The 27109-nt window shown below is 45.8% G+C and overlaps 1 protein-coding gene across 2 annotated transcripts; it reads right to left on the reverse strand.

The window, feature by feature from the left end:
• Positions 1-497: 497 nt before the first annotated feature.
• FBP1 (fructose-bisphosphatase 1) lies at positions 498-26895 on the reverse strand. Of its 2 annotated transcripts, none has more exons than XM_025984230.2 (7): positions 26506-26895; positions 15592-15754; positions 13186-13278; positions 7087-7227; positions 3694-3831; positions 2499-2618; positions 498-827 (listed from the first exon to the last, which is right to left on the reverse strand). In XM_025984230.2, exons 1-7 carry the CDS (start codon positions 26673-26675, stop codon positions 636-638), a joined length of 1017 nt encoding a protein of 338 aa, XP_025840015.2. In that variant the 5' UTR covers positions 26676-26895; the 3' UTR covers positions 498-635. The 2 variants fall into 2 exon arrangements, with proteins under 2 accessions (XP_025840015.2, XP_025840016.2); XM_025984231.2 differs by having other exon boundaries at positions 26385-26895.
• Positions 26896-27109: the final 214 nt, after the last annotated feature.

A 27109-nucleotide genomic window follows, 5' to 3' on the forward strand; every position in this document is an offset into this window, starting at 1 on the left:
CTCAGAGAGTCACATCTACATATGCAAGGCCAACAGGTCATAGATGAATAGCCCCTAACTTTTCACCTGTCCAGAGCCCAGGAAGCGTAAACCGCTCTGCTCAGGTTAGTTCTGTGCACTCATACCAGAACGGACAACCTGCAAGACAAGCATGTTAACTCTGATTACTGGCCAGACTACCTGGGTTCGTATCCCAGCACTGCTCATTGGCTGGAGACCTTGATGACTTCACCTCTCTGTTCACTATTCTGTCATCTGTGAAAGGGATTATTTATGTAGAGTATCTAATTCATAAGGTGGTTGTGAAAACTAAATGAATTCTCTAATGGAATAGGCATTCACTGTTATTATTACTACTACTATTATTTCACACAAAGCAAGGAAGACTTTTTTTTTTAGAAAAAGAAAGAATATGTTTATTTCTCCCCCATCCACTCAAAATATGCCCTCAGTGGCATTACTGAGATAGCAAGACAGCACCAGACACTACACAGATATTTGATGGTGAAATTATCCATGTTTTTTATTTCTGCTGTCTGGGAATGTGTGATGCACAGTCAGAAAGAGGTAGCACCCTATGAGATAAAAGGTCCAGATAAATGGTAATTCTTTTTGGTGCGGGCAAGGCCAGTTCCTCATTTGGCAGCATGCTTCTTATAGATGTCCAGGAACTCCTTCACATCTTCAGGCGACCCCAAGATCACTGGTGCCCTCTGGTGGATGTCAGTGGGAACGATGTCTAGGATGGCTTCCTTTCCAGTGGTAGCCAATCCTCCTGCCTTCTCCATGATGTAGGCCATTGGGTTACATTCATATAGGAGTCTCAACTGAAAAAAAAAAGAGCCAAGGGCAGCTCACCCACACCAGAAAATATTACACAGATAAGGGATGCGTTCTCTAGCAAACTAATACAGAGCTGGTGGCAGTTTCCAAGGTCACCGATGCTCCATCTTTCCTTCCGTGAGGTTGTAGTAGTCCTCACCCCCAAGGCTGCCTCTCAGACCTATTGGTTAATTTAACCATTTAACCATTTGGTTAAATTAAGCCATTCATCAAGCCAGAGCCAGCAACAGATTGCCTGATGCAAATGTGAGACAGACCACCTGGACTCAGGACTGAATGATATTTTGGCAGAACTGATGGTCCCTTTCTCTTTATAGCACAGAAACTGGACCTAATGAGTGGCTCTGTGTATTTTGGATTGAGCTTTGCCTATTCTAAAAGCATTAAACGTCCATAGTGGTGTCTGGCTGCAGACATCTGGAAAGCAGACTGGCTCCTCCAAACAGTATAATATTGTTTGCAACCCTGTACACATTCCTTTTACAATTCTCTGAAGGCTTCAGGGTTGGGATTTAGTATGTTATACATCTTGGCATTTACTTTTAAATATTAACTTTTTTATTGTATGCATTTTCATGCAGTCTGCCTATTGAGCAGACAGCTTGTTGCAGGTGTTTCCTGACTCTATTTCCATACAGGTATCATGGCCAGATTTGCAAAATTGGAGAAAAAAAAAAAAAGGAGAAACCTCAATATTCGCATTAAGAAACAATTTTTGGAGACATTAAAGAAAAGTGCTATAGAATAGGTGAATCACACAGGTTGGGATGCCAGAGGTGGCGATGACAAGAGTGGTGTTTTAAGCAAATAAGAATGTCTTCAGTGAACTGACACCAATGGCTGTAAACAGAAATCTGAACATATCTGGAACATACACATTTCTAACTATCTTAAGGAGATTATTGCTCCCATTCCTTCTCTCACACTTGAAAAAAAAATTTTTTTAAGACAATCTGTCTATTGGGGAAAGTAAAGGGACAATATTTGGGAAGGAAACACACTGTCACCATGTAGAAGAAAGGTAGGCTGTCCCTTAGCCAGTGTAAGCAGCACAGCCCACCCCCACCCCATGGCTTCAGGGCAGTGCGGGCATTAGAGCAGTACAGTCGATGGTAATAGTTACCTGAAAGTTCTAGGTTTCCCCAGAGACTCTTTCCTTCTCTGGGAAAGTACCATTTTCCAAGCAGCCAACATCAGTTCATTAGTTATTTCTACGTTATGCCTTTTGAAAGCAATCAAAGGAAACCTCTATAGGATACATATTTGATTTTCTACCTTGGTAATGAAGCTGAACTGTTTCATTTCACATTATGAATGGCCTTCATTTTGCCCAGGCCAAACCAGACACCCACTGGAAGCACCCGTCCTGACCATAACACTATTACTTATCTTTAGCAATGGGAGGGCTCTCAAGAAACCATTTTAAGTCAATATCACCTGGCTTTAAGTAGGACATCCTTCAATCTAGGAAAGAATATGCCACAGACATCCCCAGCCTCCTACCACAGAGTGTAGCAGCAATATAATTAATATGTTATATTAATTATATTATATAATATAAGGCTGCTATAATCTCTCTTTCTTCCTAAATCAAATCCTTTGGGCTCCAAATGGAATCCACTGATTTTCAACTACTGTTCAGGAGATTCGTTTACCTTTCCCTTGGGGCTCTTCTTGTTCGCTGGGTACAGGAAGATTCCTCCATAGACCAGGGTGCGGTGGACATCAGCCACCATGGAGCCCACGTACCTGGCCCCATAAGGGGCTGTGTTATCCTGCAAGGGAAAGACCAACAGTAATCATGGTTGTCCTCTATAGTCATCCAGTTCAACGATCATTTAATGAGGACCTACAAGGGGTGTGTTTGGGCATGTGGCTAGGAAACCTGATGAAAATCCTGTCTCCCAGGAGCAGAAAAGTCAGCTTCTTACACATCTTATAATAGGATCAAATGACCTGCAGAAGCCCCGAGGAGGGTGTGGTTGATTTTGGCTATGGGGCTGGGACAGGAATCACAGAATAATACCTTTTAGCAGGACCTTGCAGGCTGAGAAGGATTTTGCCAAGCCAAGGAGCTGGGCAAGGGAGATGGGGCTGGGGGGGGGGGGGGGGGGGGGAGGCGGGCAGTGTAGGGTGGGGACTGTCCAAGCAAAGCCCAGCATCCCAGAGAAGCAGATGCTGGTTCCCTGAAGCCCAGGGAGGAACCTGGTACACAGCATGTGTGCAGGGTTCAGGGGGTGGGAGGGGAATGTAGGGTAGGGTGGAAGGAGAGATAATAAAGCTGGAAAGAGACCCTGGGGCCAGCTCTGTGGCCCTGAGTGTCATACTAACAATATCTGGGCTTCCTCCTTTTAACACAACAGCTTTTAATGGCGTTGAGGTAAGAGATGACAATATTGGATATTCCTACATAGAACCATTTCATCTTGTATTTGATGATTTGTAACCTCTTCAGAAGGGTACCAGGAAGGACACTCTTAGCCTTGAGATGGCTGCCAGCAACCCAGCAGCCACCCCGGGCAGGCACCCAGGTAAGAGGACCACGCTCTGTGCCCCTGACATCAGGGACCACAGAAGGGAAACGTTTTACTGCCCATGAACTCATTCATCTGGCTGACTTGATCATCCGGATTTTCTTCTGCCAAGAGACAGTAGCAGAGGCTGACACGGCCCTGGGACTTTGACATCTGAGCGCAGGAGTCCCAGTTACCAGTACAGATGGGACCTTCTGCATGGGGTCAGCTCTCTGTGGAATCCCAGCCCCTGCCACCCCCACCTGGAGCCTCCAGGGTGAGGCATGAACCAACATATGGGTGTGTCACTGGGGGCCCTGGCCAGGCCCTCACTCACCGGGGGGAACTTCTTCCTCTGGATGTACTCGGTGACGGCGGGCTCGAACTCCCTGGCATAGCCCTCGTTGAGGCTGTAGATGTTCCCTTTTTTCTTGATTTTCACATCCCTGTCCACCAAAATGAACTCTCCAATGGCCTGGGAGACAGGAAGGAGAGGGAGAGAGCATGAGCCGCGTCCCCCAGGCCTGTGTGAGGACCCTGGGACACTGTGTCCCCCGCCTGCCCCTCCGGGACTGGTGAACGGGACCACGGGAGCACCGGAGAGTCAGCGGGCGGAAAGGAAACAGGAGAGAAGAGCTGCCGCCCCGGTTGTCAGGGGAGCCAGGCGAGGCGCTCGGCTTTCAAATGGTTTCAGCGAAACAAGGAAGAAACCATACAAAAGTAGAGAGGGCAGAAATGCACAAAACAGCAGCAAAACCTGACGGAGAATAAGAATTGTGAGTCCATGCATATGTGGAGTTTAAGAAGCAAACACGCAAAGGAAAAAGAGAGACAGAGTGACCAAGGACCAGAGTCTCAGGTATAGAGGATGAGCTGCTGGTTTGGGGGGGGGGGGGGGGTAGGTGCAATGGGGATTAAAGAGCACACTTATCATGATGAAAAAGTAATAATAATAATAACACAAAATAACAAAAAATAAATAGCAGTGTCTCCAGGGGGTGGGGGAAGGGAAATGTGTGTTCAAAGCAATATACAAGTTTGCCTCTCCAAGAAAATCTGTTGGCGCAGCCAGGAGGTGGGGTACAGGAGAGGTGGGCACCAAGTCCCAAGGCATGCTCAGTGCGCTCTCAGCTTCCACTTCTGCCCTGGCGCTCCCTTTTTGTGCGCTGCCACAGAAAAGAAGAGAATGCTGAGTCCTGACCGACAGCATTTACGACATCAAGTGCCTTTGCTTGCTGATCTGGACAACATTTCTCAGAACTGCTGCCACTAAGTCCAGCAAGTCTCAGTGTTGAGTCGATGCCCTTAGGGCCAATGTGCTTTAGGGGAGACTGGAATCCGGAGAGGAAGCGTCACCTCACTCCTATTGCTGTGAACAGAGGATAGTTTGGGGGTCCTAGTGTCCTGAGAAGAGGGTGATTGAAGCTCTGCCCTTGCGGGGAGGAGGCTGCTCCATGGAGGCAAGACATAAGAAGAAAAGAGGCAGTATAGCCATCTACCCCCATCGCAGAGAGTGGCTCCTGCAGGTAGGGAGTGTGTTTGCCCTAGAAAGGAAAGAAGACAGGGAGGGATGGAAGGAGGACCAGGAGAGCAGGAAGGAGGATGCAGATGGGAAAGGAGAAAAAGACACTAGAATTAATCATGCTTATTGGAAGGTTTCATGTGAGTGGTTCTTCTCTTTATCTTTTATGTTTTTTTTTTATTTCCAAAAATTTGGACCACAATTCTGTAGAAACATCCTTTAAAAATCAGAAAACTAACTAAATAAATAAATATTTTTACAAACGAGGTCTTGAAAACCAAGCCACCACACAATGGGTGCTGCAGAGCTCACAAAGCCACGCTTCCCCGACGCCCTGCCCTGGTACCTGGCCAGAACATCCCAGACATGAAGGAGGAGTCTCCTCCAAGTACAGACAAGAAACTGAAAGCCTTCTGAAAGGTAAAGCCAGCTGGAGATGCACATAGAGCTGTCTCAGTCTTTTTAGCAGAAATCATCAGCCAAAATGAAAAGAAAGCGCTGAGGGGGTCCAAGGTTCAGCCCGCAGGCAGGGGTGAGCTGTAGGTTAATGAGATGGTGTCCCCAGCAGGAGAGTATCACAGCAGGCCTGCACTGTTCTTCTGAACACTGGCGGGCCATTAGCTCAGGGAGGTGAAAGCCTATCAAATATACAGAAACTAACTCCTGGGGACACGGGTCTAAGACCTGGAAACAAGAAGAGATTTTATTTTTTCTACACGTCCACCAACTCAAAGGTAACAGAGAAGTCACTGGAAGACTGTCTGGGGAAGCAGTAAATCTCTGGCAGAGCAGTACATTTGCAAACCTCAGTGGTTCCAGAAACTGCACACTAAGGTCAGGGCAAACTTTGCTCTGGTTCTGCCACTATTTTCCCCTTAGGTCGCCTCATTGGAAGGCTGCATCTTGTGCCTTTTCTTCTGCCCTTGTTTATTTATTAAGCACCGGTTCCTCCAAGGAGGCAAAGTCCAATAGTGCAAGAGTGCAGAGGGCCAAGGCAGCCTACCTTCTCGTTTATATGAACTGCCACACACACAAAGCCCAGGACCTCACCAGGAGCCACCTGTCTCCCAGCAGATTCCAGCCAGCTCTTTTTTTTTACCCTGGGTTTGGTGCATCAACAAAAAGCACCAAATAAATAAAGTTTCATTACTGGCATAGGAGGACATGTCTAAAACTAGAAGGTATTTATAAACCCAATTCTTTTCCCTTTGGAGCACTGGGTCAAATGCCTGACGCATGTGCCCACCTACTGAATTCTATATTCTACTGTAGGTTGGGCCAAATAGTGAAAGAGATTTCTTTCCCCGGTTCATCTGCTCTATTGAAACTGTCATCTACCTGAAGAAGTAACTCCAATTAATGGACACGGGGAAGAAATTATCCACAAATTCAAGCTGTTAATGAATATATTTCACAGCACCTTGGGCTCCTCTCCACTAAGTAGCTTTTCCTTATAACAGAGAATGAGGACTTATCCACATTTCATTCTTTATTTTCTTTTCCTTGAGTTTATCAAGGCCTTATCAAAACTGCAAGTGTTCACGGAGCATTCACCTGCACATACATCAAATGGATCTGGTAGCTATGTCTGAAGAAACAATACAATCCACAGCATCAGTTGGGACAGCTGTTCACGTCTGCAAAACAAGCTTGTCATGGATGTAGTGGGTGGCGAAGAGACCATCTACAGGGCCCCATCTGGTCCATCAATGTGTTTTAGTTGGCTAGCACCTATGTTTTACAAATCTAGAAATATTGCATTTTTTTTTAATCCAGTGTTTCTTGAGACATTAGGAGCTTTGGCAAAACTGGGCCCCTATTCCCAAATAGTAACAACTGCTAGACCTCTCCGACTTACCCCCATCCCACCATTGCCCCTGGCTTTCTTTCCCCAGCACACCTCCCTCATTTATTCGGCCCACCTAAACTCAGTGGGCATGTGAGTCAGTTGAATAATGTCTGTTCTAAAGAATTAATCTTGGGACAAAGACTCCCTTTTATGGTCCAGACACATATTATTTCTCACCTCAGTAATCTTCTCATGACATACACATGGTTCTTCCATCTTCCTCACACCCTTGCCCATCTCATCATCTCTGGCCCTCTGTGGGCCTCATTTCCCACCTCTGCATACCTCTTCTCGCACAAACAACAGACCCCTGCAAACAGTCACCAGCCAAGCACCTAACCTCCCATAAGGTCTCTCACCGGGTCCAACATGAAGCAGTTGACGCCATTCACCATAGCCAGGACCAACATGGTGGCACTGCCGTACAGGGCATAGCCGGCAGCTACCAGGTTCCTGCCTGGCTGCAAAGCATCCTTCTCAGAAGGCTCATCAGTTGAATTCTGGGACAAAGAAAGAAAACAAAACAACATGCTTTTGTTTGGGTTTCTTTTTTTCCAGTTCAGTCATCAGCAAGATGCATTATCAAGGTGCTCTCCTAATACAACAGGGCATCTTCCCAGAGGGGCCTTCCTCCACACATCAGTAATACCCTGATTACATTACCATGAAGCCTTCCCTTCATACCGCAGATTTCCTGCATCTGGATCCTTCTTTCCAATCAGGGCCCTCCTCCAATTTTACTAATTTGATATTCCCTCATTTCTCCATTATCACTTTCAAAAAAGAGTGTGCCTTCTTGCCAGCTCCCACTAATTTAATCTTATTACAGGCATCAATGTCTTCCACCTGCCCTACTCCATCCTTATTTAGACATATTAAGACTGGGCTGCAGGACTGCTAGTCTGGTGAGGAAATCAATTTTATGAGTTCTTGCCAGTTGAGGCACCCACCTCAGTGGTCACTCAGGCATCCAAGCAATTCTCAGAAATGAAACTTTGAATATCTCTCCAGAGTCAATACAGGGTGGGGCAGTTGCTTTCCATTTTTTTGACCACACCCAGAGTAAAAAAAAATACATTTACACCACACACCAGTACCCACACACATGCACATGCACACATAACTACACAAATTCAACAAAATAATACTTAACACTTAGAATATAATATGCACTCTAATCTTTCCTATTTTGTTTCATTAAAAACATGGCCCAGTAGGTCCTCTGACCATAGTTTGATATTAAGGAAGGGGATGCCTTAAGGAGATGGCTTCTAATCAATGGTTGATAACTGATAAGAAGATGATGATCTTCTTTATTAACACTTGATTGGCTTATTTGGTCCTCAAAACAACCTCAAATCTTTCAACAGGAATAGTCTCTACTTGAATTTAAACAGAAATGAAAATGGGCAATTTCTGCCAATTTCATTTATTCCTTCCCCAACCAGAGATTCCAATAGCTAAAAATAAGTAGGGGCATCTGTATCACAATGCTGGAGATGGAGGCCATCCCAGCAAAAACATTCCTGGTAATTTTTCCCTGTAACTTTTGAAAGTGTGGTCCAAAGTGATGATGATTCTGCATCAGAATCACCTGGGATGCTTATTAGAAAAGCATATTCTGGGGCTGCAGCCTAGGCTTACTAAGCCAGACTTTCTAAGGGGAGGGTGTTCCTGAGAATCTGCATTTTATTGTGCACCACATGTGACTCTTGCACCAAAGTTTATGTAAAAGGAAGAATCATAAAGGCATTTCTCCCCTTCTCCCCCTCATCCCCATGCCTTGTGTTTAATAAATGGTTTTCACATAGGTGGTTGGTTGGTTGGTTGGTTGGTCGGTTGGGTTAGGTCAAGTTATTTGATTTAGTCTGGTTTGTGTTCATAGAATAGTGCATTGCATCTAAACACAGAATAAACATACTATCAAAAATTTGAGTTGTTTTCCCAAATTCCAAATTTTGCCAATACCCAACCTTAAAAAAGAACCAACTTCCTTCAAAGCCAGTGAGGTTTCCAATTATCCTCTATCATAACTACTTAACCCTGCCAGTGCAATGAGAAATCAGATCAGCTGTATGAAGACAGATGAGTTAACTGGGAGCCAATAAAAGATTGAAATAATAACTTCTCCACTAAGAAAAATCCCTCAGAGATCTACCTCACCAAGAATCATTCATGCTTGCCTGTGCCAAAGGTGCAAGAGTAAATGGCCTTTCCCAAAATGTTGTCACCTAATAATTGTATTCTCTGACTTCCATAGAATAAGAAATGGGAACATTGTCTATGACCCACACGTTCAAAGAGAAAATAATGCTGTGGAATCATGGACTAGGAGGAATTCTTTCCTAGCCTGATTTTTCCAATGCATGAATTCCTTCCTTCAAACCCCAGCAGGAAAGGCCTTTGCTCAATGGGATCCGTCACATTCTCATGCAGGTGCTCATGTACTGACCAATGCACATAAAGCCCTTGGCAAAACCAGAAAGCCTCTAGACCCTGCCTGTCTCTACCTATTCCAGGCCACAACCTGCTGTAGGTATTGGTTTTGCTCTATTCCCTACCACCTCATAAGGGGTATAGAGGAAAACACCATGGATTCTGGAGACTTGCAGTGGTAGATGAGAAAATCAGACAGACGTGGGAATAAGCTGTCCCCACCAGATGGTCTGCTTGGAAGGGCTCATAGAGCATTCAGAGAGTCCCCCATAACTCAGCCAGTATCGTTCACTTACTGTCACACTAGGCAACTAGCCTACAAAAGAATATGTAAGACAAGGTCCCTGCCCTCAAGGAGTTTATAATCGGCAGTGAACATGGGTTGGTTTTGCCTGGCCAGCATCCACCACCCTTCCGCTGATAACTGCACGTTAATCTCCTGTAGATACTGCCCACAGCTCTGGGGTGGGCAGGTGACCCCAGCCTGGCCAACCAAATCATTGCAGCCTCAGGCCATAGTGTTGGTGTGGGATGGCCCCATGACGTAAGCCAAGCCAATCAGGCTCAGTGAGAAGACATTCTCGTTAGAATTGTTGGAAGAGAGGCTTGCATCTTCTGCTGGACTTACTGAGGGGGCTGGGTGTGAAACCAGACATGCTGGGCACTGTTCTCCCACCAGAGAGGAGGAACGTAGAAGAGATAGACAGGAAGTGTCTCCTGCTGCATGGTCTGAGTCCCTGAATGCAGCAGCACCTAAAGCAAATCTATCCATTGGGCTTTCTAGTTAGGAAAACCAATAATTTTCTTCTCCCTTCCTTCCCTCCCTCCATTTATTCATGCCTTTCTTAAGTTACTTTGACTTCTGATACTGTCCATTGAATATTAATACACAAAACACGTAACATGGATAGCTAGCTAACATTTATCAAGCACTTCTTATGTGCCAGGTGCTATTTTCAGGGCATTAGTCCTAGTTTTCAGTACCTCCCCTTTACAGATAAGGAAACAAGAAGCACAGAGAGTTACCTTGCCCGAGGTCCCATAGAATTGAAACTCTCAGTGTCAAGAAGCTACATTCCATATGGTTATTGATTAATAAGTCTCATTGGACTCAGTTAAAGGACTTAAATTGGATTCTGAAACTGCTAGAGCACTTTTGAAACTCTGTGTTTAGATGTCGGGACTGGATATTTTTAAAGGACGTAGCAAGTTAGAATATGTCCAGTACAGGGTGATCACACTAGAGAGAGGTCTAAAATCAACTCATATAAAACATGTTTAATTTAAAAATATATATATATTTATATATATATTTATTTTTTAAAGAAAGGAGGGCGGGGCAGGGAAGCCATTTCCAAACACATAACATACACACACACACACACACACACACACACACACAAAAACCCTTATTTTCTGATGCTCTAAAAGGCCAAATGAGCAATAGGGAGACATGTTGATTCAATATGTGGAAAAACATTCTAACTATGTTGGTCACTCAACACCTCAAGGGAATTCTCCCCCTTCTGGGTGTCTCCATGGCAGGAACTATCTGGGACACTGGACCATGTACCCTTTGAGATACCTTTGGAACCTGTTCCCAGGCATCACGCAGGCAAGGCCTGATCCCTGCTGCCAGGTTCCAGTCACTAATGCTGTGCCCCAAGGAGATGGCCTCTAGCCCAGAACCATCCCTGCAGAAAGCAGGAAATGTGCTTCATTTGAAGTATCAGTCACATCAATGTATATGCCCCATAAGCCTTCAAATGGTTCCAAACAATAAATAAGATGTTTAAAAACTGAGGACACCTGGTGGCTCAACGGTTGAGCGTCTGCCTTTGGCTCAGGGTGTGATCCCAGAGTCCTGGGACCGATTTCCACATCAGGTCCCTGCAGGGAGCCTGCTTCTCCCTCTCCCTATGTCTCTGCCTCTCTCTGTGTCTCTCATGAATAAATAAATACAATCTTTATAAAAAAACAAACTGAAATGACATAAAGGTAGGTGTCACACTCACTTTTTTTAGTCTTTAAAGAGAGCCACTTCAGGTTTCTTAAGAAAAGCATGGAGACTCATTGTTGAGCTGTAGCATTCATAGCTAAAGCTCCTGTTGCAAGCTGCGTTGATTTTTTAAGCTGATAGCTTGTTTTCTGGCTCTCAGTTTTCTAGGGATTTTTCTTTCCTTAAAAGAGTCTGCATTGAGGGAGCTGAGATGGAGACTGGGGCCAGCAACCATCAGCTGCAGTTTTGGTTAAGTCATTACCCAGGAGTCTTCCCTCATAGAAGGAATTTTGCTAGGAACCTCTCTTCCACTACTGGAGATCTGACACTCTATAGGTAAAATTCCTCCCTCCACATAACAGGAATGGTGTGTTTCATGGTTTGACCTGGAAAATAGCTGAGTCGCTGCCTTTGCCTTTTTGTTATGAGCCTTAGAACCTTCTATCACTCAAACTGATTTAGATGTGGATCTGCCTCTCAGCCAAGACCAAAAAAAGCAAAATCCAATCCAGTGATGAAAGAAAACCACCCCGTGGTGGTCTATGTGTTCGGAATGAGATTCCATGCAGTACTAGACAACAAGTCACTGTGAGAAATAAGGTACGAATTGTGGTCTCGCTTCTCAAGCTGTGGCCTTTGTATCCTGGCCCAAGAGCGCTGGGAGGACGCTCAGAGACCCGCCGAACTAAGCTGCCTCATCCCCAGAGATGAAGAAAATGGGATCAGGTTCAACCACATCTGTGAGGTTTCAATTCTAAAACACACAAGGAGGGGATCCCTGGGTGGCACAGCGGTTTGGCGCCTGCCTTTGGCCCAGGGCGCGATCCTGGAGACCCGGGATCAAGTCCCACATCAGGCTCCCGATGCATGGAGCCTGCTTCTTCCTCTGCCTGTGTCTCTGCCTTTCTCTCTCTCTCTCTGTGACTATCATAAATAAAAAAATAAATAAAATAAAATAAAATAAAATAAAACACACAAGGAGCACTGAAGCCAAGGTGACATATTTTACATTTCATATTAGTTTACGATGGGCCCATTGATATTCAGTTTTTCACTTGTCTGTGTACTTGAGTTGTTCCAACACACGTACACACACACACACGGGCATGCGTGCAGGCTCTCACACACACACGTGGACATGCACAAGCACACACATGCACAAAGATAAAGTAGGAAAGAGGCTCAGACAGGTGAAAGACCCCGGGCAGGAGTCCAGGTGCCCACACTACACCGTGCGCAGCAAACTCTCCACAAAGGGACAGAGAGTAAACATTCTAGGCTTTACCATCATCACCATCTCAATCACAACTACTTTCCCTTGCCAGAGCAGCTCAAAATCAGCAAAGGGCAATATGTAAACAAATAAGTTGACCTGTGCCATTAAAACTTTATTTATGGATAAAAATTAAATTTTACATAAATGTCACAGGTCATAAAATAGTAGTCTTTAGATTTTTTTTTTCAGCTATTGAAAAATGAAAAAGGGGTATTTTCTGCTCACAGGCCATACAAATCAGACAAGGAACTAGATTTGGCCCCAGGGAGTCAGGGTTTGCAGACCGCTGATTCAAAGGATTTAAAGGACAATTTTGACATAAATAATCTCTTATTAGAATCATAATTCTCAGTTGCCATAGTATGATCACTCTAACTGATCTATACTGTCTCTTACTTTTACTCTCCTTTTCCATAGAAAAAGCAAGATACAGTTAAAAAAGTGAAATATCTTTCTCTTCCCACCCATGTTTTACTATATTTTCTTTTAAACTACTTTAACAGATCATGAGCAAGCAGTTAATGCTGTAAAAGTCAGAACCTGAGACATAAACCTATCTCAAGCCCCAGAGAGTTTCATGATGTACATTCTGGCCACTCCATGAATAAGTGAAATAGTACTGGAAGCTCAACCTTAACTTTTTATCTTAAACCAGGCCTCAAATAAATAAATAAATAAATAAATAAATAAATAAATAAATAAAAATAAATAAATAAATAAACCAGGCCTCAGTACATGACATTTTACCTTTTTGTAGATGCCAAAAATTGTTCCAATGGATGCAAGGCAGTCAATATTGGAAGATCCATCAAGGGGATCAAAACAGACCACATATTTACCCTGAGCAAAGAAAAAGGAAATTCAACTTTACTTTTAAAATTATGACAAAACAAAGAGTATACTAAGAGGGTAAAACAAGGGAATCTAGTTCAAGAAATGTTAGCCTTACTTATACTCTGTCATGGAAGGTATGAGGTGGCATGCAGAATGAAAACAACAACAAAATATCTATCCCAAAGGATCATTAGGCAGACAAGACACAACTTAGAATAGCAGATCTAGATGAAGATGATGAAATACAGAAAAATAAGTCATAATTTCCTACACAGTTGATATAGATGAATCATAAGTTTGGTTTGAGTTTCCTGGCAGCCAAAGGAAAAAAAGAAACAAGCCTAGTCACTAATTTCTCTTTATTCACAAGGGAAAGAAAAAAAAAAACATAATAATCCCATAGCCGAAGCAAAGATAACATTAAGATCTGTTAAAAACAAAAACAAAAACAAAAACACCTTCTCGTGCAGGTCTTAGAGATGACAGGAGATTGCAATGCACAGAGTTCCCAACAACAGTCCTACCATGATTCCCAAAGGGTATAACTCTCTGGCATAGTGGGACTATCAGAATTTCATTCTTTGAACTGGATTTTCCATGGTGTGCTGGAGCTGGTTGCTATAGGTACCCAAGAGCTAATTGTGCACATCCCTTCTCAACCTCTGCTTTCAGTGATGTCGAGTTGGTAGCTTGAAATAAATTATGGGGCATATTCACCCAGTTGAAATTGGCATGTGCTACAAATCAGAGATTTTCCTTTTTTTTTTTTTTTTTTTTTTTTTTTAGAGAGAGTGCTTATGGCGGGGGTGGGGGGCGGTCAGGAAGAGGGGCAAAGGGAGAGGGAGAGAATCTTAAGCAGGCTCCATGCTCAGCACAGAGCCCAATGCAGGGCATGATTGCACAACCCTGAGATTGTGACCTGAACTGAAATCAGGAGCTGGACACTTAACTGACTGAGCACCCCCAGGTGCCTCAGAGATTTTTTTTTTTTTTTTAAGAGTTTACCAGTATACCACCGGGGATTTTCCATCTCAGATTAGCCTCTTTAAGATGTGGTTTTTAAATGTTCTGCATCAAATTAAGAGGTTTCTCTGATTCCCTGACCTCTTGCTCTTAACAAATCACCCTGGTCCATGCAGGAAACTGTCATGTGGAAAACAGAAACATGCCTATTTTCAAGGCACATTATAGTCAGGGAAATTAGGAGTAGCTGATAGAGGATATTCAACACAAAATTCAATCCACATGCCTAAAACTGCCAACTATCTTGAGAAGCCTAGCGGGGAAAAAACATGAACTTTGAATCTGACATAAAGTGGTATTTTAGGAATGATGTAAAACAAGTTAATCACATGTGGCTCCCCACCACTCTTATAAAGGTCAAAAATTGGACATCAGGCAACCTCTTTAAATTCATCTTCCAATTACTCTTTTCTAATGCTACTCTTTCCTGTCTCCATCACAAATGGGGAAAGATCGTAAGCCCATATATGTGCACATCACATCTCAAATGTTTTTTTTTTTTTTAAATCCTATGATTGTTGTTGTTCCTCAAAAGCTGACTATATCCTTTCATTCATTTTTTCGACAACTTACTGCGGAGTACCTACAAGCTGCCAGGTACTGTGCTAGGTATTGGGATACAGAAAAGAATATAATCCACCTCTGCCCTCAAGAAGCAATCAAATTAATGGGATCCCAATGTGTTAAAATGTATAAATCAGGGGTGTGCCTGGGTGGCTCAGTAGGTTAAGCCTCTGCCTTAGGCTCAGGTTGTGATCCCAGGGTCCTGGGATCAAGCCCCCTCCTTCAGGCTCCCTGCTTCTCCCTCTCTCGCTCCCCCTGCTCTCTCTCTCTTTTTCTCTCTCTGTCCAATAAATAAATAAAATCACATTTAAAAATTTTATAAATCAGTGATAGGAATTGAAAACAGTTTAGATTGACAGGAAAGGTGACTGTGAATGAAGCTTGGCTATTTGGTGGGTGGAGATGAAGCAAAAGAGAAGCTAGACTTTGAAGGACCTTAAACATGACAACAAAAATTTAGGGGTGAGGATGAGTATGAGTACATGTGTGTCTCTCCAATATACTAGTACATGGGTGGGGGCAAGGTGATGATGGCATGAACTATGGTGGTAGTGTGGACAGTGGAGGATAGGCTTGATGTTTGGTAGTTAGAATCTGGGAAATGATAACTGATAGTTTAGGAAGGATGTAGGATGTTTCCTAGGATTCTAGTTTGGCTGAACAAGTGGAGTCATTTCTAAAGCTAGAAAGGTGGTTACATTGAACCCCTCCACAGTAGAAATGCAGACCCACCCTTTTCTCGGGCTCTACTATGATTGCGTGCTTATCTTCTTCTGACACAAGAACACAGGTGGCAAAGGATGACTTTAACATGTTAACAACCAGGTCATTGGAGAGGACATCCAGCTTCTTCACTTGATCACCGGTCACATTGGTAGAGCCAGCAATCCCATAGCTAGAGGGAACAAAAGCCACAAGAATATAAGCCATGACCACCAGAATATGCCAATGCACCTGTAAACCCGCGGAAAGCTGGTATTTAGTAGGATTTAGAAGACAGGAGAAAAGACACATGGTTTGGGAGAGACAAAACAAGAAGAAGGGTTCCCAGCACACCTTTGTGTTAAATCCATGTTTCTCAACCTTTTTATCACGGCCCCTAAGAAGACATTTTAGCTTTTTCTCCCTAATCACAATGCTCCATGAAATTGTAATTTTAATACCAGAGTTTTTAAACACTTTAATAAGTGTAATAGCTGGACTTTACATATTAAAAAGATTGATTTTTTCCAGCTCCCTCCAAAACCCAACTTTACTCCCCGAATGTGCGGGTCAGCAGGTGCGGATCAGCTGAGAGGTGCAGGGAGCAAGGACGGTTTCTGCAGCCCAGTGTGATAGAACAGAAAGGCGGTGTCCCGGCCGGGCTGCAGCAGAAACACTGAATGGGGAGGAACGTTTTTAGAGAGAGGAAGCTCAGGCCAAGGAGAGACTGGGTGTGGAAGGGAGCGTCAGATGGGGGAGACCCCCTCAACAGCTGACGGTGGCGGCCGCGAAGGGTGCAGGGTGCAGCCTTGGCCGAGCTTCCCGGAGCACAACCGGTGGTCCCGGCGACACCTGCCTCGACTCCCGCACATGCATTTTCTCTAGACAGAACTTGCGTGTCTCTGGCTCAACAAAACTGAGCCCACACCAGGGACTGTCCCAACCCGAACGCCTGGTCGGGCCTGATTGGCTCCAGAAGGTAACCCCGCAGGCATGGCCGGGGCACAGTCCTCTGCTTAGAGCCAGCATTCCGTCCCTGCGGCCCTCTGCCCCCTGCGCCCCTCTCCAGCACGGCTCCTCCTCGTTCATGAGCCAGAGACCAAGGATCTGCCACACTTGCAGCTGCAGCCCGTGCATCTGGGCTCTTGTCCGCTTTCCACATAATCTTTCTCACCTCAGTCATGAGGTCAATGCTGGTGGAGAAAAAATGTAGCCAAATTCTGGGTGGAACAAGAGGGGCTGGGCAGGGCCACCAACCCAAATACATCTCCCTCGCTGGCCCCACCAGCCCTAAGTGTCGCCCCTCCTTAGCCTGAGATGTCCTCACCTAAAGTCACTACTAATCCAGGCAGACAAGAACAGGCTGATGCAAAGGAACCAGAGCTTTCTGACAGGGACTTGGCTCAGGCCTCACCTCTGCAAGTCACATGTCCCCTCTGGGTCTCCTTTGGTGCTCATGCCCACTGAGGCAGTGATACTTTGTGGGGTGCTGGGGGGTTCCATGAGGTGAGAAAAAATGTGAATTACCCTGTTTGCTCTCTCAAGGGAGCCCTCATTAGGGATCTGCACCTGCTATGGGAGGAAGGGGGGTCTCAGAGACCCCCTCCCCCGCCCAGCTTCATTCCCCCCCTTATGTTAGCATGGTTGATGTATCCTTCACTCCCATGGGGAGGAGGACAAGGGGTGTGTTTACCTCCACTGTGTCCTGCTCCTAGCACATAGTAGGCCCTCAATAAATACTTGCTGCATGAGCAAATGGCATTCATGAAGGAGAGCAGAAACCCAGGCCTGAAGGAATGAGTAGAGGAGCAACGGACTTTCAAAGTCACTTCACACGTGGGGGTGGGGGGCCCACTAGCACAGTCTTCACAGGGGCAGGCCCATGGAGACAGTTCCGCAGAGGCCTGGGAGGCTGGGGCCAAGGGACCAGGCAGCAGACACAGGCATGGGAAAGGCCTATTTCACACTTTGGCCCACACCATGTATCTGCTCAGGTGTCTCGTTTGGCAAGACGGGCAAGGAGGGGTTAGGCCATGACCCCTTTTCCTCAAAGGCTTCCTAGAGCCCTGTGTGAGTGCCCCTCCATTCCCCAACATCTATCATGCCCCCAGAACTGTTCCTAGGGCTGGGGTCACAGTGCGGAGCAAGACAGGTGACATCCGTGCCCTCACAGAGCTTAGATTCTGGTGAGTGAGACAAACAAGAAACAAGTAAGTGCTTTTGAATGATCAAGACCACCGCCAGGTTCCTCATTGCTGCTCCGGGGTTCTAAGCTCCTGCTCTGGGTTGCTGAGGGTGGCACACCACCTGTCTGTTATGATAGTCCAGTGCACCACAGAACACTGCAGATGAACACTCTGGGCATACTCCCTACACCTGGCGCTGCAAGAGCTGTCTTCCCTGCCAAACTCGCAGATAGCTGGCCACCTCTCTGTGTCCAGGTCCCTGCAGGGCTGGGTGGTCACCTTCACTTCCTCCTCCTGACCCCACTGAAGGTCCCTCCTCTGTTTTAACCAGAAGGACCCTTTTCCAACTATCCTTCCAGTTGCCCATGAAGCATAAAAAAAATACATATAAAGATAGAATATTCTGGGTCCCGCAAGTTCAAAATTCGGATACTTTTGAACTCTCCTAGCACATCTTGTGGGTTTCCCCTGGTGACCCCCAGTGGTAAGAAAGTCTTAAAGACATAGGGAAAAGATCCTAAGATAGAATCAGGGTTCAGGAGAATCAGCTCCCAGACTGCCATGTCCATAGTAATTACAACCACAATCACATCACATCATTGAGTATTCCTTACGTTTTGTCTTAGCACACGAAGCTAGATGTGACTCGTGTTTGTCACGCTGCCCTGCCTTATTCCACTCAGGGGTAGGCCAGGCTGGGCAAACGCTCAGTCAGCCTTCTCCAACCCGCCGCAGGAGGAGCCTCCAAGGGGCTGCAAGGTGTCCCCGAGGAAACACATTTCCACAGCTCAATGAAAAGCTGAAAGCAGGCAAGGCTCCTGGCAACTCCGACAGAGGAGAAATAGCCTCCAGGAACTAATTAGCTGAAGAACGCATGGAGCTTATTTTCTCCACAAGTTTTCAGAAACCCTCTGGAAACTAGAAATTTCTGCATTCTGATCGGTCACTGTTACTCAAAAGCCCCAAAAGAGAGATAACAAAGAGCCTTCACCGTGGATTCCGATGGCCACGAGGAGACAGCAGTGACACCTGCTTACAGAATGAACAGGAGATATGGTGTGGGCGTCCAGGGAGGTGGCCTGTGCCTTTGCCTACCTGGACACTTGCATTAGGGCTTGCAAAGCAAATCAACTGTGTTCCCTAAACTGGAATTCTAGGCAGATTCCAGGATTGGCCAGCAGAGGCCAGAAGCCTGGCCTGGTTTAGAAGCCACTTTTGTGCCAGCTGCTGTGCACAGAAGGGCATGGCACCAACCACCCTTTCACACATCACTGGGCTCTTCCTTAGATTGGTTCCCAATTTGTTGTTCCCTAGGGCCAGAATCAGGCAGAAACTGAGGCTGCTGGGATGTAGGGAAACCATCACACAACTCTGTCAAAAAACCCTTCCAGGGGCACCTGGGTGACTCAGTAGGTTGAGCGTCTGCTTTTGGCTTGGGTCATGATCTCAAGGTCCCGGGATTGAGCCCCACATTGGGTTCCCTGCTCAGTGGGGAATCTGCTTCTGCCTCTCCCTCTGTTCCCCCCACCCTGCTCATTCTCTCTCTTTCTCAGTTAAAGAAAATATTAAATAAATTAAAAAAAAAATTTTAAAGCCTTCCAGAGGCCAACTATGCCTTACAATCGGTGGAGAGAAACAAACCAAAGGGTGAAGAAAATGGGTTGACCCAAGCACATTGTAAACCTCTAAATTAAGCTCCCTCCTCCACCCACCTGGAGGACTCAGTAGCAGTTGGGCACTGATTATGCAGGGAGAGAGACAAATGTGTTGACTGAGCTGGTGACTTGCTCTGCCAAGAAAGCTTTTTCCTCTTAAATTTAAGTTATTACAGAGGGAAAGGGAACATCATGGGCTTTACTCCATGGGCTGGGACTCTAGCTCACTAGAGTTCAAATCCAAGCAAGCCCAGGAAAGCCACTTAGCATCTCTGACTTTGGTTCATCTGTAAAAATGGGAATTAAGTATATCTACTTCCTAGTATATGGGGGAGGTAGGGGCAAATGAACTGACCTTATAGGCTTAGCACAGAGCCTGGCATACATAGGCAGGTGAGCAAGAAGTGTCATCATTCCATTTCCATCCCAAATTTTCTTTGGCAATAATATAAGCATGTCAAGAAGTGAGATGGGTCCTGGCAAGAACACTGCACCAGAAACACCTGGTTCCAAAGTCTGCCTTTCCCTCTTACTGATTATATACAAAAGTGTCTCAACTCCTTGATGGATTATTTCTACTTCCAGATTTTGTAAGGATAAGGTTTAATCAACTGACACACCTGCCTCCCAGGAGCCAAACGTAGCCATGTTGTTCTCAATGGAGCCCCATGGCATCCACTAAGTAAACTTCGGTTGAAGAAGGCGGAGGAGGAAACCACAACCTCTAGACCAGTTTGGCAGGCAACTTCTGGAAGCCACCCAGTGCAGAACTGTGTTACAGGTAACTGGCACCAAAAGAAAGTGCTCAAAGTTTGCATTTGACTAGAGTCTTACTGGGGATAGTATTTCATTCGAAATGCCTGTGACTTTTCACTTCATTTTTATTCAAATTAGTTGGCCCGGTAGTCCTAGCAGTTCATGGGTGGGAAGCACCCTGTGAGGGTTTGAGCCTTTTTGATGGTCTCCCTAGAAACACAAGAGTTCTCTTTCTGGAGGTTGGGAGGAAAAATCAGTTTGAAAAGCTATTACCTACAATATCTCTTCTTTCCCTTGTACCATAAACCTCATCAAAATTCTGAAAAAGCTATGTCCCTTTAATTCATATAATAGGGAGCTCCTTAAAAGGATAGGTTAAATTTAGCCCTGTATTTTAAAAGCCTTAGAAATTTGGATTAAATATTAGCATTTCAAATTTGCACATGATTTCTAGAATGGATGAGCCATAAAATTTGTGATTTATGATGATCAGGGGAAAGCTGCCTTTAGCAACATTTCTGAGCACAGCCCCAAACACTAGGGTTGGAGGCTTGACTTCATTCAGCCTTCCCTTAGCATTTCCTCCCGGAGTCAATAGGACAGTGTGAAGCAGGCAGCACACTCGAAAACATGCAAAAGAACCAAGTGAACGAGCTCCTTTTCAGAACACCCAACTGAAGAGAAAGGAGGCAGATTACTATTTAATTCTTATCACCAGAGTCAAAGGTAACATGACCTGTTATTGATTGATTCTGAGGTAAATGGCCAACTGTTCACCCAGACAGAAATATCCAAGGGTCAGAGCAGAAATTCGTTGAAGAAGAGATGCCAGCCAGAGCAGCTTTCAAAGGGCACAAACCTCAACCTTCACTTGTGTTCATGCCAGCCAAAGGTGGGCAAACAGGATGCCTGGTGGCTGGCTGTGCTTCTGGTACAGAAAGGAAATTACAATTCACTCTTTGGTAATATGGAGAAGATAATGCAAGAAAAATAGAGTAAATCTGATAAAGTTCCAAAGGCTTAATGTCATAAATTCTGCACATTTGAAAATAAACACATAAACTGATCTGTAATTTCAACATTAAAACTAAAGTGATCTATTATTTTCTCCTATCAAACAACTAAGAGAACCCCATATATCAAAGCAACTTTTCTGGACACCATGTCAACTGCATAGATTTCCTGTAATCAACCTGATGGTGCAACATTGCTTTAATATATAATGTTCTAGGGACGCCTGGGAGGCTCAGTGGTTGAGCGTCTGCCTTCGGCTCAGGTCGCAACCTGGGGGTCCTGGGATCAAGTCCTGCATTGGGCCCCCCGCAGGGAGCCTGCTTCTCCCTCTGCCTGTGTCTCTGCCTCTCTCTGTGTGTCTCTCATGAATAAATAAATAAAATCTTGAAAAAATATATATATATAATTTCTATCCTGGAATACATGCCTGCGGAAGTACAGGGATGTACGGGGCAGCTACTAAGGATTAAAAAGCAAAAGACAAAGATATATCAGTTTACAGAAATATATATAATAATCTTCAGCTTAGGAAAATAATGATAATGTTGGCATCTGTTTAATAAACTTATCAGTTCATCCTCACGCAACTCTCTGAGGTTGAAAAAAAGTGATATCCATCTTACACGGGGGTAATATGAGGCTCAGAGCTATTACATCAATTGCCAAAATCAGCACAGGTGAGTGGCAGAGCCAGGACTCTGAGCCCAGCTCCACTGCTCCCCAAACTGTGCTCTGAAGGCCTGCGTGTTCCTGTTCTACGAAATCCAGTCCTGATTTTCTTCTCCTCTTCCTCTCTGACTCAGGGCAAAGGTACTAAAATCCAGTGGCCAAGTCTTTGAGGCTAGGCTTCACGCCCTAATTCCACAAGGCTCAAGCAGCTGCAGGCTGGACAACACCTCCAACTGGATAGCGCTCCAATACCTCAAGTTCAGCATTTCCAAAATGTCGAGATCATCTTGTCATCCATCCCCAGCCTCTAAAACCAGCTTCTGCTTTGGAATTCTACTTTTTAAAGGGGTAGCCCTGCTCTCAATTGCAAGAACTTGCTCTTTGAGAACCTTCTCTGCCTTTCTCGCTCAACCCACACTCAAGACTTCCTTTAGGCTCTCTCTTTCCCCAGGCTCTCCCTCCTAATGCTCTAGCTCCAGTTTGTTCTTTCCTCACCTCCACCCTCAGTGGGTTCTCCCCATGTTTCAACTGTCTTCCGGCTCTGTGCTTCCAGCCATATCCTCCCTAGATTAGTTCCTAATCATACCACTAACCTACTCAAAAACTTGTATTCTCTCTCTCCCCTTTGCATACCAGCTCCTGCCCCCCGAAATATAAAGTATTCACCTCTGCCATTGGATGCTTCCCAATGCACTCACAATTTCACATCCACAAACACCCCACCACATGTACTCCGTGCTTTAATCAAACCAAATGAGCACATTTTCCAGAAATATTTTCCCACCCCTTACTTTTCCTTGCACAACTGCCCAGCTTAATATGTTCTCCAGCCATCAGGCCTTAGGACATTGCCCATTGCCAATGCTCATCTCGATGCCCCACAATTCTTTGCATCCACAAACATATTTTTGGAACTTCTGTGAAAGCACCTTTCAGGAACTCTATTGTGTTTTTTTTTTAAGTTTTTTTTTTTAAGATTTATTTATTTATTTATTCATGATAGAGAGAGAGAGAGGGAGAGAGGCAGAGACACAGGAGGAGAGAGAAGCAGGCTCCATGCCAGGAGCCCAATGCGGGACTCGATCCCGGGACTCCAGGATCATGCCCTGGGCCAAAGGCAGGCACTAAACCACTGAGCCACCCAGGGACCCCCTCTACTGTGTTTTAATAACTAATTCCACATTTGTCTAACAGCATAAGCTCTGTGTTGTTCTCATCTCCCAATCTCTTCTAGAATTTTGTACATTGTGATTATTCAGTACATTTTGTTGAATTAAATAGAACCAGTGAATTCTTCAAGCAGTGATTTGGAAGCATGTACAAAGGCAAGTCAATTCTACATGCCTAAAGCAAAAGCCTAAGCCACTGGAGATCCACTTATGGTCTGCTGACTCTTCTCCTGGGAGAACAAAATGCTGGTTGCCCCTTATATGGATTAGCATCCCTTCTCTCTGGGGAATGAGTAGGGGGGAGCCAGAGGACAGAAATAAGGCTTCAAGAACAAGTTTTCTAGAAGGCAATGGCTTCTTGAGGTACAATTCTTAATTTGCATCAAAAATAAATAGGTGAGGGATGCCTGGGTGGCTCAGTAATTGAGCACCTCCCTTCGGCCCAGGGCATGATCCTGGAGTCCTGGGATCCAGTCCCACATCATCGTTGGGCATGTCGGGCTCCCTGCATGGAGCCTGCTTCTCCCTCTGCCTGTGTCTCTGCCTCTCTCTTTCTGTGTCTCTCATGAATAAATAAATAAAATCTTTAAAAAATAATAAAATAAATAGGTGAGATTTAGAGTTGGTTGAGCTTTAACTGGCTTGAAAAATAAAATCAGAGACACATGGCATAAAGAGTCCCAGCCCAGGCAACAAGCCCACTCACCTCCTCTCCCCTGCCCTCAGGGCCCTCAGCTGTACAAAGAAGGGTTGGACAGACAAAGTTCTACCATTCTATAAATGTCTTATTAACCACAATGAAACTGGCTACAAGAGCAACTGTTGGTCAACAGAGAGAGAGAGAGAGAGAGAGAGAGAGAGAGGATACTCCAGGCTCAAACTCTTAAACTCCTGATGTGTCCCTGATGAAACACCATGTCTGAGCTCCATAAACTCGGACCTGTGAGGTTCTTGCAAATCTGTCATCATCTTGTTCCTCTGGGTACGTGCCCTTCTAGAGCAAGCCTTCAGCTGAAAAAGTTATTTGCAGGCACACTGGCCTTTTTATCCAAGATATCAAAGCAAATAATGAGTGTGATTTGGAGGCCTGGCTTGAGATCCTGTCTTATTGCTGCCTGCCCGACTGACTATATGTCATAATGACACAGCCAAATTCTTATTTTCCCATACGAGTACAGGAGTGTCCAGATTCCTGGCCATGCCCTGTCAACCAGGCACCAACCCCTGTTCCATAGGTATGACACTATTTGAAACAAAGACCTGTGAAACCTAGAGAAAGAGTTAAATTGCTCCTGGAACACTACACAACATTTACAAAGAAAGAGGTGGATTTATACATACTGACAATGAAGGATATTCATTCTATATTGTTGAATGATGATGCCATTTGTTCGCTATTTACCTATGGGTCTATGCAAATACATATCCATGTATACATTTATGAGTATAAATGAGGAGCTGGGAAAATGACCAGTAAATTATTAATAGTTAGTACCCGAGGGAATGGATATGAGGTGGGTTTCATGTTTTCCTTTGTGTTCTTATGAGTGGTTTGAATTTTTGCCAAGGAGTGCAGCTTTTTAGGTAGCTTATAGTAATAACAGCAATATTTTTTAAACCTGGTATTTATAACTATCTAGTCTAAAATATACACATATTTTTATTTAGCAAAAATTAGCACCCTTTGTCTAGGTCCTTCCAAGTAAGATCCCAATATCTGAGGTTACTTTAAAGATTGGAAAGATACACTTCAGGGCAGATTTTGTGTTTCTGAGTCTTTCTGGAGTGGTGAAAGGTATTGACACATTTTTTAGGTAATATAAGAAATGCCAAGCACTCTTTTTAACAAAGCTCCCTGGTCCTCAAAGGCAAGGAAGGTGATAAGAATAGCTATACTCGTTGTAAGTTAAATTTGAACTAAGATTTTAACTAAGTATGTTTCCCAAGGCAAAGGCTCCTTAGAAATGTATCATTAAGAGGGGCTCTAGATGAAATAGTAATGGAGCCACCACCTTCCTAATATACTTGTCCCAATCTCAGCAAGGCCTGTCTGCTTGACATCTGAAAATAGATGTCATCAACACTCCTTTGTTAAGAGTAAGCTCAACCAACCCACCCTGTGGGGCCAAAGCCAAACAGTTCGCCAGAAAAGGAATCCAGGTTGGGGGGGATTATACTTTTTAGATCAGCTATGAGCATCGTGCACATTTTTATAGTGTTCCTAAGTGCCGGGAATGTTAGGAAGCTGTGTGGGCAGTCTGAAAACCCAGAGACACTTGAGCTAAAGGGAGGACCAATCTAAATATAAAATACAGGGCAGCCCAGGTGGCTCAGGGGTTTAACACTGCCTTCAGTCCAAGATATGATCCTAGAGACCCAGGATCAAGTCCCACATCGGGCTCCCTGCATGGAGACTGCTTATCCCTCTGCCTGTGTCTCTGCCTCTCTCTCTGTCTCTCATGAATAAATAAATAAAATCTTTATAAAAAAAAAATGTGCACACCAGAATAAACCAAAGGGTATTTGTGTTACTCACAAAAGGCCTCATAAGAAGGTGCCCAACGAATCCCCAAGTCCCATGATTTCTTTGCTACACACAATGTGATCTGCAGACTCTCAGCATCTGCACCACCTGCCACAGAACTTCTTTGAAATGCAGAATCTGAATCTCAGGCCTGGCCCCAGACCTACTACAGCCCTTTGCACACAAGCACTGCTGCTCCTGAGAGGTCTGGGCATGTATGCTTCCTCCCAGCCTGCCTTGGGCTTCCTTCACTCCTAATGTGACTTACTGAGGGTCAAGGAGACACCAAATTAGGCAGCCCAGGTGGCTCAGCGGTTTAGCACCACCTTCAGCACAGGGCGTGATCCTGGAGACCCAGGATAGCCACCCATGTCAGGCTCCCTGCATGGAGCCTGCTTCTCCCTCTGCCTGTGTCTCTGCCTCTGTGTGTGTGTGTGTCTCTCATTAATAAATAAATAAAATCTTTAAAAAAAAAAAAAAAGGAGATACCAAATTAAAAACCTGACTTGGGTCCCCAATTCCAAAGGGAGGGAAGAAGATCAAAGGAGAGAAAGGGAAAGGAAGCACCGTGCAGGCACTTTCCTGTATGAAGCTGGGTTGGGTATGGTGGGCTGGGCAGGTGCTCAGCCTGGCCAGCCAGTTTCACCAGGAGGAGCCTGAGAGCGGGTGCACAGGTGCACAGGCAGACTGCTCAGTCCAGGGGAGACTGCTGCAGGATAGAGGCAGGTGTCAACTGTGAGCCAGGTCCCGCCGCAAGGGAGGGGTAACCAGGACTTGGTTGCAGTCCAACAAGCTTTGCGAGAGGGGCTGCCCGAGAAAGAGAAAGAGAGCGAGAGAGACGGACTCCCACCTGCCAGACATGCAGGCAGGCTGACAGCAGGAGGCCCAGGGCACCACACGCGGGACTGCCACGCAGACCCAACAGGACAGACAGACAGGGCGCGGCCGGATAGCTGGGAGGCCCGACTCACAGGTGCGCAATGCCCGCCTTGCGCACGGCCGTGGAAATGGCTTTGACGGCGGTGCAGAGCGAGTTGAGCAGCTGGGTCATCTCTCCGGTGCCGCGGGCCTTCCTGCCCTCCTCCATGACGAAGCGGGTCAGGGTGACGATATCCGTGTCGAAGGCCGCCTGGTCGGTCATGCTGAGGCCGGCCGGAGGCGCGCTGGGCGGCAGGTGAGCGCGGCAGGTGCGGGCGGCAGGTGCGCGCGGCGGGACGCGGCGGAGGACGCAGCAACGGCTCGGCTCGGCTCGGCTCGGAGTGTCCGCACGGTGCGGAGCCTAACCCGGCCCGGCCAGGATCCCGCGGTCCGGGCCGGAGGAGCCTATAGGCGCGGGTCGCCGCCCCCCGCCCCCCGCCCCCGGAAACCGCCGCCCCCGGGCCTCCTCCCCCTCCGAGCGCGGCTCCGCCCACGCCGACCCCGCGGTGACACGCAGATGCCCCGGTGTGGTCCTCGGGCCGCCGCGCCCCACGGGGCCTGTCCCCCCCCCCCTCCCCGCCGCGCCCCTGCAGGACCTCCTTCAGTCCCCACCCCAGCCGGCGCGGAGGGGCAGCCCTGACCCCTCCCTCCCTCCAG

The sequence above is a fragment of the Vulpes vulpes genome, chromosome 1 (assembly GCF_048418805.1).
Source record: "Vulpes vulpes isolate BD-2025 chromosome 1, VulVul3, whole genome shotgun sequence".
Classification (NCBI taxonomy): Eukaryota; Metazoa; Chordata; class Mammalia; order Carnivora; family Canidae; genus Vulpes; species Vulpes vulpes.

Bases quoted from the DNA above. Each gene is read 5' to 3' on its own strand.
- FBP1 (XM_025984230.2), bottom strand. From the start codon at position 26,675: ATGACCGACCAGGCGGCCTTCGACACGGATATCGTCACCCTGACCCGC. The intron at 15,755-26,505 runs GTGAGTCGGGCC...TGTTCCCTCTAG, and splicing joins AAGGCGGGCATTGCGCACCT to CTATGGGATTGCTGGCTCTA. The intron at 13,279-15,591 runs GTGGGTCTGCAT...TTCTTTGCTCAG, and splicing joins TAGTAGAGCCCGAGAAAAGG to GGTAAATATGTGGTCTGTTT.